General features: G+C 40.8%; 1 protein-coding gene across 5 annotated transcripts in view; it reads left to right on the forward strand.

Annotated features, from left to right (window-relative positions):
- Nucleotides 1-18,363, forward strand: part of SCAI (suppressor of cancer cell invasion) — a 93,735-nt gene that overhangs the window by 28,452 nt on the left and 46,920 nt on the right. For all 5 annotated transcript variants that reach the window (XR_004648448.1, XM_034793309.1, XM_034793310.1 and 2 more), the window contains one exon: nucleotides 16,157-16,288. Coding sequence is in view for 4 of the 5 variants with exons in the window: in XM_034793309.1 (XP_034649200.1) it covers nucleotides 16,157-16,288 (132 nt within the window). In the remaining variant the exon portion in view is untranslated. The remainder of the gene's footprint in view (nucleotides 1-16,156; nucleotides 16,289-18,363) is intronic.

Below are 18,363 nucleotides of genomic sequence, written 5' to 3' on the forward strand. Positions count from 1 at the left end.
GCTTTTCTCATGAGAATTCTTCCTCTTGTCTGGCAATGGCAGTACAACACATTGTGCCTTTAGTAGGGAAAATAATTCCTCTCCTCTCCTCTGAGCAGCTTATGATAGTAGCTCTGTCTCTGCACAGTATCAAAATGCTGCCTTCTGCTGTGAATGAGAAGCCAATGCAGAATGAGGTAGGTGGAGCTGGTTTTTCTATTCTGATTAACTCTATCATTCTTTTCCTCCCTCTTTCTCATTTAACTGCTTTCATTCTTTTCCTGCTCCCCCCCCCTTTTTTTTCTCTTCCCCCTCTTCCCTCCTCCCCCTTCTTTGCTTTGTATTCAGGTTTATGTCATGGCTGAGTGAAACCAGGGCTAACAGCAACAGCACCCATTTTATGTCTGTATTAACTCAACCATAGTCTTGAATTTGGAATCCATGAAATAATTCTCTTCTGGCAGCTCTGTTCAGAAATATTTTGCAGATGGAACTTGTCATGCTTGTTACAACCCAGCTTTGCCTTCTTTGTCTCCTCATTTGTTGCTTTTTTGTTTTAAATCCTCATTTGTTTTCCTGGTTGTATCTTTTTGCTCAGTTTTGGAAGCAAGATTCTGCTTCCCTGTGTATCTTCTGTTCCACCTGATCGTTATACAGACAGTATTAAATTATTTTATATTTTTATCATGAAAATAGGCTTGGCTCTCAGCTGGAAAGAAACCAGGCCAAACCATGCAGAATTCATGATAACATTTTAAAACACATCTTTGCCCATTTTCAGTAGGGTTTTATACTGCTCCCTGTAGGCCAATACATATATTGCTCAATTCAGAGGTAAGTAATGTGATAAATGGGGCCCTACCAAATTCACAGTCCATTTTGGTCAATTTCACTGTCATAAGGTTCTAAAAATAATAAAATTCATGATTTCAGCTATTTAAATCTGAAACTTCATGGTGTTGTAATTGTAGGGGTCCTGACCCAAAAATAAGTTGTGGGGAAGTTGCAAGGTTATTGTAGGGGGGTTGCAGTACTGCTACCCTTACTTCTGCGCTGCTGCGGTCTGCAGAGCCACTGCCAGTAGCAGCACAGAAGTAAGGATAGCATGGTACGGTATTGCCACCCTTCTGCATTGCTGCCTGCAGAGCTGGGCCCTCAGTCTGCAGCCGCCACTCTGCGGCTGCCCAGCTCTGAAAGCAGCTCAGAAGTAAGGGTGGCAATACTACAACCTCCCTAAAATAATCTTGTGATTTTTTTTTTTTTTTTTCTCCCATTCCCCCCACCCCCCAACTCCATTTTGGGTCAGGACGCCTGATTTGAGAAACGCTGGTCTCACCTGTGAAATCTGTATAGTATAAGGTAAAAGCGCACACAACACCTGATTTCATGGGTGTGGGGAGGGAGACAAGATTTCAGAGTCTGTGACGTGTTTTTCATGGCTGTGAATTTGGTAGGGCCCTAACGATAAATGATGAGGCAAAAACTTGCTACTAATCATCATAAGTACTAGCATCTAAGTAGACATTTTCCAATGCCACCAATCCTTGGTGCTGGAGGAACTGGTTTTGGTGACCTGGTGTGTGCTGTTCAATCTTTCTCTCCCAAGCTGTTGTATGGTTAGAAAGCTGCCCTGTTCCACTCCTGAGTGGCTGTGGTTCAGCATTGAGTGACGTGATCCACATAGTACATAAATTGTAAGGTGATTTAGGGTTCTTGGGTGATGGAAGGCACCATGTTCAATAAATGTAAGATTTTAAATTTGGATCATTCTGGCAAAGAGAAAATTAAGCTCCTTTTAAAGTTACTGAGAAGTCAGTGATTTGATTGCTCTTAAGTTTGTAATATGCTTTAAATATACAAAGCATTAAGTGTTATATGCTTGTTTCAGAGAAATTACCACCATTTGGCAAATTGGTTAATGCAATGTTAAGATTGCTTGGTTGAACAAAACATGAATTTCGGAAAATCAGGAAATGCACAATTGAGGATATACATGTAACCTTCACTTTGTCCTCTTTCAGTAGTGCCACAATACACCCTGTTAACACACATACCTTTGCTCTGCCAACCTCGCAGTTGCTGAAATGTACAAGCTCTTTGCCTCCTTTTTCAGCCTATTCTCACCTACATGATTCCATCTAACACTAATAAAAGATAAAAAGGGAAGGGGGAAAAAAAGTAGCCCATGCCATCTTTCCTCTGATCTCCTGGAGCTGGCAGTAGTGGACAGAGATTATTTGCATGCACTCCAGGTGCAGACAGTGTGTTAGGTGCTAGGTGTACCTGTGCTAAATGGTGGAGGCAGTCATTGGGCCTGCTTGGCAGAGGTGTCTTTGTGATGTGAAGACGTGTAGATTACTTTGAGGGGTCTGACAGAGCTGTGATTATCCTATGAGGGGGTCTGTTTTGCACTCTTAGATGCGTGTGAGTAAAGGGAAGAGCTGCAGATGTACCTTCGGGATCCAGTAGGCATAATTTCAATCCAGAATTGTGAAGGTTATGTCAGTATGGGGGAGGGACAGCTCAATGGGGGGAGCATTGGCCTGCTAAACCCAGGGTTGTGAGTTCAATCCTTGAGGGGGCCATTTAGGGATCTTGGGCAAAAATCTGTCTGGGGAGTGGTCCTGCTTTGAGCAGGGGGTTGGACTAGAGGATCTCCTGCGGTCCCTTCCAACCCTTATATTCTATAGGGCTTTTATTACAAAGAATATTAGGCAGCATTGAGGTGGAATCTGAGAGGATTATAATGCTTTAATTATACTTAAAAGAAAGTGTAGGTGGAGGTGTCCTGTGAGTAAGTGTAAGGCAGTTGTAAAAGGCTGTGAAGTGGTTCTTCTTTCTGGGGACTTGGATAAGTATGCGAGTGTATGCTACGATATGAAACCGCTTGAATCTTACTCTCACTGGCCTTGATGCTGTATGTGTCTATTGAGGAATTGCTTGAAGAGGGTAGAGGGAAGGTGGCATGGATAAACCCCTGCCTCAATTTTATCCTTACATAATCTTTAGATGGAATCCTATGGATGAGAGTAAATGGATTGTAAAAGGAGGTGAAGAGCATATACATTTTAGAAACTGTGGGATTGGCAGAGTAAAGGTAGATGTGTTAATGGGACATATTGCGGCATTCCAGAAAGAGGGCAGTGTTAAGGTAGCATGGGCAATACAAGGCTTGCCTATCCACAGAAAATAAGAACATGTTATAATATAACAGGGACATCTTGTAGCAAGCAATGTGAGTTATTAAATCTTTATTGCTCAGGTGTACTAAGGTTCAGACTAGAAACATTAGTGGCAGGGTATTCACTGGGGGTAATGGCGTCAGCAGCAGATTCCCTCGAATTATCTAGGCAAGCATAAAGTGGCAGCATAGAAACCCTCTTGCATCTTTTCTTCATTGATGCAATTGAGTCCCCCAAAGACTTAGTGGGTAAGTAAAGACTAACTTGGGTAAAGACTGACTGACTGACCAATTTGACCTGCATAACAGCAGTAGTTTGATCTCTATTGCTGCACCCAAAAAACCTGCAAAAACCATACCTAGAATCTTTTTGGAAAACAGTTATTTTTGAGGGCTTATCTACTCGAACCCCTAGCTCATGTGACCCCAAATTTGAATCACTAACCTTATCCTGCACCCTCCTGAGGCACACCAAATTTCAAAGAAATCTGACCGAGCATGTCAATGTTAGAGGACTTTAAAGGGTTGACCTTTAAACAGAAATCTGATGCAAACTTAACTATACTGGCAATAATGTTCACTTGCACACAGGGTCTTATGCCTCTCTCCATAAAACAATCACACTGTTGTGGGTGAAAATCCACTTTGTGTGCGTGGCTTAATTGGGAGGGAGGTATACAAGAGCCTCATTTTGAAGAAGCTGAGCACCTCCTGTGTGGTGCTTATGGGATATCAGTGTGTTCAGAAATCCGGCCCAAGCAGAGAACATAGTGTGGAACAAGGATTACTACAGGAAACAGAGTAGGGTGAATGCAGAGCTCTAACTTAGACTATTTGTCTGTGCTGTAGTCTGTTGCACCAACTCTCCACAGGAAAGGGAATGTGAGTTACCAGCAGCAATACTTAAGTCATACTCCTTACAAAGAGAATTTAGTGGTATTGCAGTGTCACAGTCCTTAACGGGACAGTGTCCATTTTCATGGACACATGTTGACCAACTTTTTTATTTTATTTTATTTTCTATTAGTTTGCACAATTTGTAATTGGTATACTAGAGGTGGTATCTGGCCAAGGAACAGGTATATTGAGAACACTTGGACTATCATGACATCATACACGTCAGTAAAATCCAAGATATTCCTGAAGATTGAAGGAAAATCACCCCTAGAATGGCATAGCACATCTAATTTCTAAAATTCCTAGAACTTTTAATTTGACAGATTTATTCCATGTAGGCAACAGGAGAATTCTAGGAGAGGAATCACTTTTGGTCATTATGGTCCGTATCTATGACCTTGAAATGAGAGGCTCTGATTCCAATTCCTTAGCATCTAGGACTGGTCTGTGATCTCTGAGACATACTGAGAAAGAAGGAGGGCAGCTAGGGACTTGAGGAATTATTTTTAAGCATGGTACTATATACCCTTTTGATTTTTCAGAACCTTAATAGAAATTGCATGGTTTCATAGTACACAACAATGATCCAATAATTATCAGTTGAATGCAAGACTGACTGGTAGGTCAGTAAATGCAAGGTAAAATGAGTTCAGCTGTGGGTCCTACAGTTGTTCAGAAGGGTGCAGGTGATCTGTACACAGTTATAGTAATAGATAACAGCCTGCCCTTATTGTTAAGTAAGTAGAAAATCTGTCTTGTATCCGATAGCCTTTCTCATTTCCTAATTCCTGACAGAAGCTGTCAAGTTATTTCTGTTTGTACTTTCCTTGTAAATCTCTGCATCCTTTTCTATCAAACCCATACTTCATCTTCACCTATATTGTCAATAGGACACTTCCAGTAGCTCGCTAATATATGAATATTATACTGGAAATGGGGTCCTTTACATAATTAGCTGATGCTTCATTAAGATCTTTAAAAAGAGCTGTGTTTAAACTAGGGCTGTCAAGCGATTAATCACAAGATTAAAAATATTAATCGTGATTAATAAATCGCACTGTTAATAATAGAATACCACTTATTTAAATATTTTGGATGTTTTCTACATTTTCAAATATATTGATTTCAATTACAACACTGAATACAAAGTGTACAGTGCTCACTTTATATTTATTTTTGATTACAAGTATTTCCCCTATAAAAAATATAAAATACTATTTTTTAATTCACCTAATACAAGTACTGTAGTGCAATCTCTTTATCATGAAAGTTGAACTTACAAATGTAGAATTATGCAAAAAAACTGCATTCAAAAATAAAACAATGTAATATTTTAGTGCTTGCAAGTCCACTCAGTCCTACCTTTTGTTCAGCCAATCACTCAAACAAGTTTGATTACATTTGCAGGAGATAATGCTGCCCGCTTGTTCTTTACAATGTCACCTGAACGTGAGAACAAGCGTTCTCATGGCACTGTTGTAGCCGATGGCGCAAGATATTTATGTGCCAGATGCGCTAAAGATTTATATGTCCCTTCATGCTTCAGCCACCATTCTAGGGGACATGCGTCCATGCGGATGACGGGTTCTGCTCAATAACAATCCAAAGCAGTGCGGACCGAAGCATGTTAATTTTCATCATCTGAGTCAGATGCCACCAGCAGAAGGTTGATTTTCTTTTTTGGTGGTTTGGGTTCTGTAGTTGCTGCATCAGAGTGTTGCTCTTTTAAGACTTCTGAAAGCATGCTCCACACCTCGTCCCTCTCAGATTTTGGAAGGCACTTCAGATTCTTAACCCTTGGGTCGAGTGCTGTTGCTATCTTTAGAAATCTCACATTGGTACCCTTTGCGTTTTGTCAAATCTGCAGTGAAAGTGTTCTTAAAATGAACAACATGTGTTGGGTCATCATCCGAGACTGCTATAACATGAAATATATGGCAGAATGTGGGTAAAAAAGAGCAGGGGATGTACAATTCTCCCCCCACCCCCCAAGGAGTTAAGTCACAAATTTAATTAAGGCATTTATTTTTTTAACGAGCGTCATCAGAATGGAAGCATGTCCTCTGGAATGGTGGCCGAAGCATGAAGGGGCATACGAATGTTTAGCATATCTGGCACGTAAATACCTTGCAATGCCAGCTACAGAAGTGCCATGCAAATGCCTGTTCTCACTTTCTGGTGACACTGTAAATAAGAAGAGGGCAGCATTATCTCCTGTAAATGTAAACAAATTTGTTTACGTTGGCGATTGGCTGAACAAAAAGTAGGACTGAGTGGACTTGTAAGCTCTGAAGTTTTATATTGTTTTGGTTTTGAGTGCAGTTATGTAACAAAAAAAAATCTACATTTGTAAGTTGAACTTTCATGGTAAAGAGATTGCACTATGGTACTTGTGTTAGGTGAATTGAAAAATACTATTTTTGTTTATCATTTTTACAGTGCAAATATTTGTAATCAAATATACACTTTGATTTCAGTTACAATAAAATATAATATAAGAATGTAGAAAAACATCCAAAATGTTTAATAAATTTTAATTGGTATTGTTCAACAGTGTGATTAAAACTGTGATTCACCGTGATTAATTTTTTGAGTTAACTGCGATTAATCAACAGCTCTAGTTTAAACACTAGCATGCCACTAGATCTTGGTTTCTTACATATTTACTTATTGCTAGGGAAACGTATTTTTTTTGCATGAAACCGGGTCTTTTCTTTAGCTCCCTGCTCTGATACTTTCCCTCATCCTGATGTCTGAATAGTTCAACGGCAGCTAAATGTGGTGCGTCTGCGATAGCGTTAAACACAATGCCGAGCATCCCAAGGGGTCTGTGTACAGGGTGTGTGCGACTTTGCTCTTGCTTCTGTGTTGATTGACAACTGAACTGGAGGAATTGTCCTGGCAGATGAGTTAAAGGGGAGCGGGCTGCACCATCCCATTAGGGAGACTGTGTTGTCGGGATGCTCTATCTTGGGGGTTCTCAAACTGGGGGTTGGGACCCCTCAGGGGGTCACAAGGTTATTATGCGGGGAGTCGCAAGCGGTCAACCTCCACCCCAAATCCCACTTTGCCTCCAGCATTTATAATGGTGTTAAATATATAAAAAAGTGTTTTTAATTTATAGGGGGGGTCACACTCAGAGGCTTGCTATGTCAAAGGGGTCACTAGTAAAAGAAAGTTTGAGAGCCACTGCTCTATAAGGTATCTTCTCAGTAAAGCTATCAACTGAACTACAAATGTCATTGACAAGTAAGAAGTATCAAAAATGGGGCTGTGGCTGTACTTAAATGAATGCATAGCAGATTGCCTCAGACTGACCTAGAAAAATTAGTCTTGCTTTATTTACCCAGACCTTCAGTTGCATTATTGTTAAATGAGGAGGGGAATAAATGGATGAAATCATCCAAACAAAAGATCCTGTTTTCATGAAAGTATTCCTAGTAATTAAAATAGGTGCTGAGAATTGCATAGTCCTTTTTCAACAGAATATTGGTTTTCCATAAAGCATTGGAGGCTCTTTCAAGCTTTTTGGAAAGGTCCTTTGGTGTCCTGAAACTGGGGAAACTGTTGGAGATGTTTTTGTTTCTGCTTGTTTGGGATCCTGATACTTTTCTCCCAGTGGACTCATTATGAATGATTTGGTTTTATTTTTGGATGTATTCCCAGGTTGGGGTGGTGGTGAAAATAATGAACCTGGGCCCTCACAATTCTTCATTTTGTTGACCTGTTGTGTTTTTAATTGCTTCTGATTTTGACAGATTTGTGACTCCTAGTGGAAAATTGTCATCTTTATGGAGACTAAAAAATAACAAGGAATATTTCTTACAGGATTCTTTAAGCATTTGCTTCCTCATTTGAAGAATGAGGTTTACAGATTGTTAAGACTAGAGATAGTTTGAGAAATTAACCCGAACAAAGGGATGTAATTATGCATATTTTTATGGTTTCATTTAATCTGTATAGACTTCAGTTTAACTATTTATAACCTAATAAATTAGCCTGAGGTGGGGATCTTAGGAAATTCACTTTCTGTATATTAATAGAATACTGTGTCACAAAGTGCTTTACAAACATTAACAAAGTTGGCAAGTTGTACCTTTTACAGAGCAGGAAACCTAGGCTGAAAGCACACATGAAGTCTGTGGTGTAGCCAGGTGTTGAACCTGGATCTTCTGATGCCTGTGTCTTTTGTAGAGGACTTCCTCTGAAAACTTTGTGTAGCTTTACCATTAAGTATCTAATTCAATATACACTGAATTGAAAAGATATATTCGCTAGGGTTTTGTAAAATATGTTCAGAGAGTAGTTCCGTTTTTTTTTTTAAATGTGTGCGCGCATGTGATAAAACAGTATGAGATAAATAGGAGCCAAGTGGAAGATATTTTGAATGCTTGGGGGATATTTTCTTGGCAGGAAATGTAGTAATGAGACCCTTTTGTGTTCACTGTTTTTAACAGTTTTTACTTTTCTGTTAAAATCATGCACAACCTACAAGTTAATATACAGCTGAAAGGCTGTGCTATGAGAGGTTTTAAACACAGCATGGCAACCATTTGTGTGTTGGTTTTTTCATTTGAGGGAGGGGTGTGTATGTGTAAATAGAAAATAACTCCACCCACCCCCAACCACTGAATGCAGAGGAGCTTTATGGTCATGCTATTTAAACGATCTAAGCACCTGAATGTCTGCCTTTGTCTCCTTTTATTTCTTATGTTCCTCTCTATTGTTTTGATACTTTTTCTTGTTTGTCCTGTTCAGTAGTAATTTCAAGTGCTGTACCTGTTAAGTTTTTCCCCTTCCTTTCTGTCCTAATTTGTCTTCACCCTCACGTCCTCCTTGCTAGTCAGGTTACATAGTTGCAGCCTTCAATGAGATACTGAGAATGGAGTCCTAAGTTCCCACTGTTTGCTATCCTGGTCATTTAACGTCTCTTGGGGGAGAGGAGGCATGAAAATAAGAGAGAAGATTGTAGCTATGGAAACATTCACTTCTGCTCTGAAATTTGAAACACAATAGTAACTGGCGCATATATATATATATAATTTTACTAATTTCATGCAATTTATAATAGCTGACTCTCTTGGGCATTCCACTGTTGGCAGAGGGCATGGCCTCTGTGCTGCTAGTCATAACGGTTTGAATGTTTAGAAGCTAATTTTCTGTAAAATACTTCCTTTATCCATCTGTGCATTTTTTTTTCTCCTTTTTTCTGAGCTCCTTGTTTTCCTACGCCGTAGTGATGGATCACGGTAGCACTCTTCATCTGCCCCCATTTTACTACACTTGTCTTTCTCTGTGTGCTCATTCACGCTGACTTTTTTTCCTCACATTTTTGCAAGTCCCTTATTCTGACTCTGCTTCTCTCTATCCATATCTGTTTTTTCTACCAGTGGCTGGGTTTTTGTTGGGTTGTTAACACGTTAATTCTTGCAATTGGTTGTCTTCTCTTCTAAATCCTTCTTCTTACATCCCAGTCTTTCCACCAACATCACTTATGGCAGTGTTTCCCTCCTCTTTACATTCTAATGTACTCCCTCATCTCCCCGCTACTGGGCTGGGGATAGGTTTCCTGCTAGTGGATCTCCATTGAAGTTCCGAAGAAACACTTACAAACAATATAATTCAGTAAACCATTCCCACTGTGCTCAAACTTGCTGTAGCTAAACCCATTAGAGATGATTGAAACCAACAGTCCATCATAATATTAAAAAAACCTCTTGATTGGCATTACCAAAACCCAGGCTGTCTTTGATTGCCCTCTGGGTGAGCAGTGGGAACTGCTAGCTGGTGTTCTCACTCAAATTTTGTAGGTTCAGACGTTTACAAATAGAGTTTGGAAGTGGTACATGTTAATTAATGTAACAGTAGTAATAAAGTGTGAATTTGGGAATACCAACTTCAAGGTTACAACAGGGAAGTTCATCTACTGCTAAACCACAAAGGTTTTAACATTGTCTCTGCACTTTTTCTAAACAAACAAACATTCTGTTTCCATTTATTCAATTGCTAGATACTTTAGGTCGGGGTAGTCCAAACCTTCTGAGCTACATACAAGAATTTTTCAGATGTTCAAGAGCTTCAAGACATGCATAACCTGCCCTGCGGGACAGTGCCTACCAGGGCGTGGGGTTTCTGCCCTGCAGGGCAGCATCTGCTGGGACACAGGGCTTCTGCCCTGACATCCCCTGCCATCCCCCCATCGCTAAAGCCCTTAGTTCCACCACCCTACTGCAGGGCAGATGTCCTGAACTCCCTCCCCCTCCCCGCATAGTCTGGTAGGTGGAGAAGGGCGGGGAGTGTGGGAGGCTCTGTGAGCTGCACTTTAACTGTAAAAGAGCCCCGGGTGCCTCATGAGCCGGGCTTTGGCCATGCCTTCTTTAGCTGTTTCTAATATTCTTTCTCATCTAAATTACCACTTAATGAAAATTGCAAATTGCATCTTGGATCTGCCAGATAACTTGGTGTTAATGGGAAGCGAAGACCCATCATCAAAATAAAGTTCCGGAAAATTGAAAAGAGGTGCTCCCTTTCTGAAGGCTGTGGGGTCATGGGCATTTTAGCACTTGGATTTATTTATCTGTACCTGATGAGATCCTGGTTACTTGTCATTTATCACTATACTCTATAAATCTAAGTATAAATCATGTAGCCTGAAGGAATCCATCAAGATATTAGTATGTATCTGGTGTGACAGAATACTTTGTATGTTAAGAGTGACCACAGTCCCCATATGTAAGTATAAAAAGCATTTGATAGATTCTGGGCAATGTAATCTACAGATATGTTTAAGATCAGAAGAGAGAGGATTTAATAGTGTGTGGATTTTCAGCATTGATTTAACTTGGAGTGATACAATTTTACAGAGCGTATTGAAAATTCCATTCATTTTGTGAGGACTATTAAGGTGAGCCAGTAGAGAACCTAGAAAATTAAAGGGCATCACAGAATGTCATTTAATTCCCTCCTCCCCCCCCATGTGAAATTTAAGACCCTTTGGTTTTAATCACACATTTAAATGTTGTTTTCCAGTATTGACCCTGCTGCTTGTTGCTGTTGGTGGTTATATTTTTCAACTTCTTTTTCTTAATTGAGCCTTACCTCTGCAACTGATTTACATGGGTGCTACAATCTCAGTCCTCTATCCGCTGCAGCCTTCATCCTCCTTTATAGGCGTTGTAACATTACACAACAGTTTCAGCTCCATTGTGCAGTTATCCTCAGTCTGCTCTGCTGTTAGGGACTTCTTGGATCACACTTTGTCTGGAACCTGGCCCTTGACCGTTCTGCCATGGGTGACCGTAAGGGAGTACATTGAGTCACCGGGTCATTGAGACATGCAAGCCTCTCCACCACTACAAGGTGGTGATCCGTAGGTGGGGATCTGAAGAGAGCAAACTAGCCAGTGAAACTTCATTGAGGTTGAGGGGATGGCTGTGGAGGGGAGAGATTTTTAGGAAAGTTGTACTCCTTCTCCTGCCTGAGCTGAGACCTTGTGTCTGGTGCAGTCTTGACATGGTGGCCCAAGCTCAAATGATCTCATATCAGTGTCTGTTTTTATGCAGTTATCGGGTTTTGTAAAGGTCGGGGAGCTGGGACTAACGGGTGAAATGTGGATTTGTTTGAGGTGAGGATAGGGTACCAAGCTCCAAAGTCAACGAAGAATCAAACAGGCTGCAGAGTGGGTGGGTGTAGGTTAAATTATATTCGTGGACTTCACTTCTCAGGAAGCAAGATTACAAATGGAAATCTTCTGGCTATTCTGCTGAAGTGTTGCGCAACACTTCACGGATTTAAAAAGAGTGGCTCAGAAGGGAACAGTAACATTTATTTCGCCACAGAATAATCTGTCGTCTCTTTCCGCCTGTCCCCATACCTTCCCCCCCCACCCTTTTAAATGTTTTGAATAGTGTTGCAAGTATGGTTCCTGCTGCCTGAGTGATTGTTTATTGGATATAATTATTGTCCAAATCCAGGTCATTATCCAAATATTGGTTCTGGTTTAATAGAACAAACCTGCCCAAAGGCAGACCTTTCTGAGTTTGATCCTGCACTCGGTGTCTGTTCAATGGACTGTGGGGTGGCATGGGATAAGCCTTTTTCAATCCCTTTCGCTCTATGTGAACTGTGTTCTCTTACACTGTATTTTAGCCCAGATGTTAATTTTGCACATTTGGATTGTTGACCGAGCTACAGAATGCTTTGCAGAGCTACCCAATGTGTTCCTTTTTTGATCTCAGACTTGCGAAGGGTTGTTGCCTAAAATGCAGTGTCTGTTCATGGCAGCTGACTTTTTAACATCACTCACTTGTTTTACGTTTGTTTTTTAAAGTATGTTTTGTCCTGAGTTAACAGCATTGGAGGCTGAAGGCAACTCTTCAGAACAGGTACAGTCTCAACCCCTGCTGTGGAGAGACTATCTCTAGGGATGAGAGAGAGGTGGTCATTTGCATATCCATTAGGTACTTGGCCTCTCTGCTGAGACTGCAGATGAGCAGTAGGGTGGCTAACTGTAGTAATGTGTTTGTGCTTTGTCTAGGATTTTCTGTGAAGTGCATTGAGACTAGACAAGCATTTGGCATCGGCCACCAAATGGGGCAAATGGGTATGGCTGACTTGATCAAGTGTAGTATCTGTATTTTAAAATGGGCCTATCCACAGGTCTGGGTGTCCATACGAACTGCATTGCTGAAAGTTATACAGCAACCCTGACTGGAACAGTGACTGGCCAGGCAGAATTACCTGCTGTGCCTGGGAAAAGAGGGCGCTTATTAGGGCTGATAAGGGAACTCTGCCTTTCTGAATATCTTTATTAAATACTTCAGGAATCACTCCCAAACTTACACTTCTACTGAGAGCATTTAGGACAGTCTGCAGAATTTTGTAAGGGTGGGCGGCAGCATGCAGCGCATCAAGATCTGGCAGCTCTGGAGTAGGCCTGTGGAGTTGCATATGTAAATTTTACAGCGCTCAGAAGACTGTTGTCCTGAGGCTTCACTGCTGCTATCTAAATGTGACCTTTAACTAAACAATGACTCTGGGTGTCAGTTGAGTATACATTGCACATGAATTGTATAAAACAGCACAAAATATCAGTATTGAGGGATTGGGCTTTCTACGACCTTTTAATGATGTAAAAGACCCCCCCCCCATCCCATTAATTGAAAGCTAAGCTGTTTTTATGTGTCTTGTTTGTCCTGAAAAGCAGTGCCCTGAAGCTACCCAAACTTTATCATAATTCCTCCTCCTAGACTAAGCTTAGGCTGTTGGTTGGGCTTGATAGCATCTGTGTTGGGCTTGGCTGCAGCATACATGAGTTCTTGAAGCTGCAAGTAGGTAGTACATTGAATGTCACAGTGCAGTGGCCCAATGGTAATAACTCTTCAGGTCCCTGCACAGCATCAGAATGTGCTCCTCTTCCTTCTTACACTTCTGCAGCAACAAAATCTGTGATCAAGGCAGATAGATCCTGCTGGCTTTCACAACTTCTTTCTGTGACTGTAAAAGTCTTCCTCCATTGAGCACAAAAATATGATTTTAAATATTAAAACATGAGTTCCTGCTATCTAAGCCCTCTCCTCCTACCATGTGTGCGCACACATGCCATATCACATCCTGGGAGAGATCTGTGTATCCATAGACTGGACAGAGCAAATGGGTAGTGAAATAGATTCCACAAGGGGAGGAGATCCAGACATCATTGCAAAGATCTAGGAGCAGGATAGAGCGGAGCTGTCCCAAATGTATCTTCATGACTTATGGGTTTCTCCTGGTCTGACTCTCTCTGATAAATTCTCTCCCCTCAGCCCTAACAAGCTGTTATGATGCAGAGATTATTATATTATCTCGTACAGGAAGGATTTTGGTCTCTTGGGGCCTTTCTGTGCTGACAGTTTTGTAGTTTATCATTTTTCAAACTCCTGTCTTAGAGAGTGAAAGTGAAAAACACACTGTTGTTCAGAGGAGGTCTAACTGCAAATGTTAAATACAGGGATAGCTGTTATGCTTGCCTAATCGAGGGCTCCTGATGTTGCACCCATGGAGCTGAACCGATGTTAGTAGCCGTTTGGATATCTTGTAGTATCCCTATAGACATTACAAATTTAAGAATTTTGAGGCACCATAAAATAAACTGAATACATCACTGAGTTAAACATACTGTACTGACTGTATTATTCTGATTTATATGTAATTCAAACCTTACATTTAAAAAAAAAATTATCTGAAGCTGTTGTAGAGTATCCTGTCTGCCACAGTGGAGCACTGCAGAATCCAGGGGCCTTGCCACAGGAGTTAGGTCAAGCTTGCTGCGGAGCACAGAGGATCTGGGGTATAGTCCCTCTTCCTGAAATACTTGATTTACCTCTCAGCTGCTTTGCACATCTGTGTCTAGCTCTCTTCTCACCATGTGTTTTTTGTTGGGTGAATTTCATATGCTGGAGCTTGGAATAGTTATTGTCTCATGTTTCATTGTGCATAAAATGTTAAATATTTGATGCTGGAGGCTTCAAATGCAAACTTGTTCTTCATTGCACCCAGGTCTTGCTTTCTTAGTTCATACTGGCAACCACTGATATGTGATTGATACGTTTTGAGCTCTTGCATATTGTCTGGCATATCACAGGAGTAATTAATTGAAAATCAGTTGGACAGATGTTTCTTAACTTCCCCTCTGAATCTCTTCAGCAATTGGTCTGTGCAATGCAAACCACATTCTAGTGATAAAGCCATGTGTGTCATTATGTCGGCATGTGAGAAAGGAAAGTGAATACATGCTATGCTGCCCCTTGCCAAACACAGGCAGAAACAAAGTTCCTTGTTTGGTGGGACATGTTCACTTACGTACCCTTAAAAGGTGAAGGAGGGAGTTGCCACTTTGCTTAGTACTTGGCAGTGCATGAAATGGTGTCACAGGAAAGTATAACCAAAGTCTGGTTGAGTTGAGGGTTTGGCATGATGTTTGATGGGAAAATAATTGCAGTTACTTTCCAGTGTCTGCATGTAATCTTCCCTTTTGCCATGCTCTCCTTGCAGGGCGGGCCCTGCTACCTCTTGGCCTGAATTGAGCGCTGCAGATGGCTGCTCATATACAGCCATTGCACAGTGCTCCTGTGCAAATGGAATTTATTTCAAATCCCCACCCTCCCCCCAAAATAAACCCCCATTAGTTTGCCAGATTCCATAGAGATGCCAAAAATACTTGGTCCTCTCTGTTTTCCTAATAATGATATGATGTGTTTACCCTACAAAACACAAAAGTTTCTAAAGAGCATAGATGGGCCTCAAAGTGGTTAGCCATTTAAAGTGTAGCACATCTTATTGCAGGTGTTAGAATCTGTAGCTCCCTGTTCACTGTTGGATGATCATAACAATCTTGCTGTGGATTAATTTCAAACAGGTTTCCCAAAAAGATCACTGTATCCTTATAACTTTTAGACCTTTTACTCAGTTTTAGATCTAGCCACACTACAGATCCTTGCTATGTTATAATTATGTGTATTAACACAGTTATTGCACAATATAAAATTGTGCACAGATGGATAATAAAAAAAATCAATGTTTGTGTAGGTATCCTTGTCCTCATGCTGTCCTACAGTGATGAACATGAACTACAGGTTCCAACAACTGTTAAAGGAAAGGAAATGTGTGGCAACACATGTAGTAAACAGATTTAGGGCCTGGGTCTCTTCTCTCTCTAAACATTGCTGTGGGGCAACCACATCACTTCGCTAATAGACAAACCTAGAGAGAGTTGTCGTCAAAATCAGGTTTTGTTTACACACAATCCTTTTTATTTGTGCTTTGTCGTTAATAGTCCTGTCAACAAGTTACTTTATTTCATGATGATTATGCCATTTTCATTTGCTCTGTTAACTAGTGAACCATGCTGTAAATATCCCCATGCTTTGTTAGGGTTTTCTGATCCTGAGTTAATATTCCTGTTGTGACTTTTAGTGAGCCTCAAAGAAAGTAACCTGTGGGAGAGTTGCATGTTTGATATGTTTTGTTATCCCTGTGAAATCATCATCATGCTTAAACCTGTCTGCAGAGTTCCTAGTTGCATTCAATCTTTGTCTCATATAGGTCTTTCCTTTCTTCTAGGACTGAATTTGCCCTAAAAGAAATCATGTCATCTGGAGGAGCTGAAGATGATATCCCTCAGGGGGAGAGGAAAACAGTCACCGACTTTTGTTACCTACTGGATAAATCTAAACAGCTCTTCAATGGCTTAAGGTTAGTGGATTTATAGTGCTAGACAAGTGAACAGCAAATTACCCTCTTTCTCCTTAGGGACAACATTGTAACCCAGATGTTGGTGCATGAACAGTGCTGAAGTTTGTACAATATACAGTGTGTACAGCAAACCAGGAGTAAATGGTAATTTCTTGTTTTAAAACAAAATAATTCAAATGTTTATGTTGGGGTAGGGAAAAGATCGTGCATACACATATGTATTATGGTTCTGCAAACATTTTTGTCCCGAGGGGCAGGAACTGAGACCAGTTCCTATATAAAGCCACTTTATCACTTTTGTTGCTGTAAGAATTCTTTTCCAGACTCCTACAACAGTGTGCACTCTGGAGTGCTGCACGGCCATTTCCTGGGCTTCTGAGAAGGACGTAGAGCTGTGGAAGGCCGTTGCATGTAGTTGGGTCATACTTTTATCTCTCAGTTTACACTGGGCATCTGGTTGTTGCAGACTAAAGGCTATAGTTTTTCTTGTATTCTGGTAGGGCTTAGGACCTGCAACAAAGAATAAGGGCCCAACTGCACGAGGCACTGTGTAGACAAATTGCAAAGAAGACAGTCTGTATTCACTTGTTAGCTGATGCAATTTGTACACGATTGTGAGTTGCAGCTAGTGTATCATAGCATAACTATACAAAGCAAATTACTGTGGTTGCATTGATGTGATGTTAATGTTACTGATGTAGGACTATAGGACTACAGTGGGAATGTATTAACCCTCCCTTCCAATAGCCTATTGTTAAGTAAGACTGCCTATACATTTATAGGTAAGACTACCTATAAACTTGCATCCACAAATTCCTTTGCAGAAATCTGTGTGGCTATTTGGGTTTCTTGTATGTTGCCAGGATGGAAATAACTGACAGTTTGTGGATGGAGATGGGATTCAGTTCTTTCCTGCTATATAACAAGTGTCTTTTGTGAGTGGTCTTCCTGAATTGACAGTTATAAAAGTGAACTTGAAAAATACGGACACTTGTGGGCTCCTCTCTCCAGTTCTGGTTCTTTATATTCAGGGACATTTATTTTTTTTCCATTCCCTTTACATTTAATTTCCTTATAAAAGCAATGATTGGACGGGGGCAGAGGGGTTGAGTAACTGCATTCCTTACCTTTGAATTCATTGTGATTTTTTTCCCCGTATTTGCTTAGATTGTAAGCTCCTTGAGGGCAGGGCTTTCATCTCCTCTCTGTTCTGTACGTTGCCAAATGCGTTGTTGGAGCTCAACAAATGAAGACTAACTTGGCTAGTTCAGAAATGCACACTGTCTAAGAAGCTGCTAAGCTGCGGATCCAATTTGCATGTGCAGCACTTATGGTTTTCTATAGTGCCCATCTATTAAAGAATGGGTAAGTATGTCTTAAAACTTGCTGGTTTGGAAATTCCACATGCCTGATTGTTGACTGACCCCAGGGTTCAGAACACTTTTAAAAGTGCAGGCAAATTCTAGGAGTCTAGCCTGACTAAACAGATTCGTATCAATTGTGCACTTTCACAGTATTTCTCTAAACAGATATTTTTTGCATTAAATGTTACACGTGTTAGCCACCCAGAGAGTCATAGAGTTTAAGGTCAGAAGAGACTACGAGAAATTAGACCGAAGTATTACAGCCCACAGGAGCTTAACTATTATGTACCACAGGTAGAGAACAGGAGAGACCGAGGCGCACCAGTGCCTGTGGCCCCTGCAATGGGTTATACCCAAATACTCCCAGCAAGTGATCCACACGCATACTCTTGCAGAGAGAGGTTAAAACACCCCAAGGTCACTGCCAATCTGACCTGCAGGGGAAAATTCTTTCCGACATATGGCAATCAGAGAGGCAGCGTGGCTTAATGGCTTGAACATAGAAGTAGAATCTTATCCTAGCTCTGCCATAGGATCCTAGTATGACCTTGGACAAGTCACATCACCTGTGTGTCTCAAAGTTCTCCAGCTATAAAAGGAGACCAATAATATTCCTTTGCCTACCTTCCAGGGGAGTTGTGGTGATGTATTAGGTAGTGTTTTTGTAAAGTGCTCTTAAGAAGTGAAGCACTGAATAAGTGTTATAGCTGC

The sequence above is a fragment of the Trachemys scripta genome, chromosome 17 (assembly GCF_013100865.1).
Source record: "Trachemys scripta elegans isolate TJP31775 chromosome 17, CAS_Tse_1.0, whole genome shotgun sequence".
In the NCBI taxonomy this organism is placed as follows: Eukaryota; Metazoa; Chordata; order Testudines; family Emydidae; genus Trachemys; species Trachemys scripta.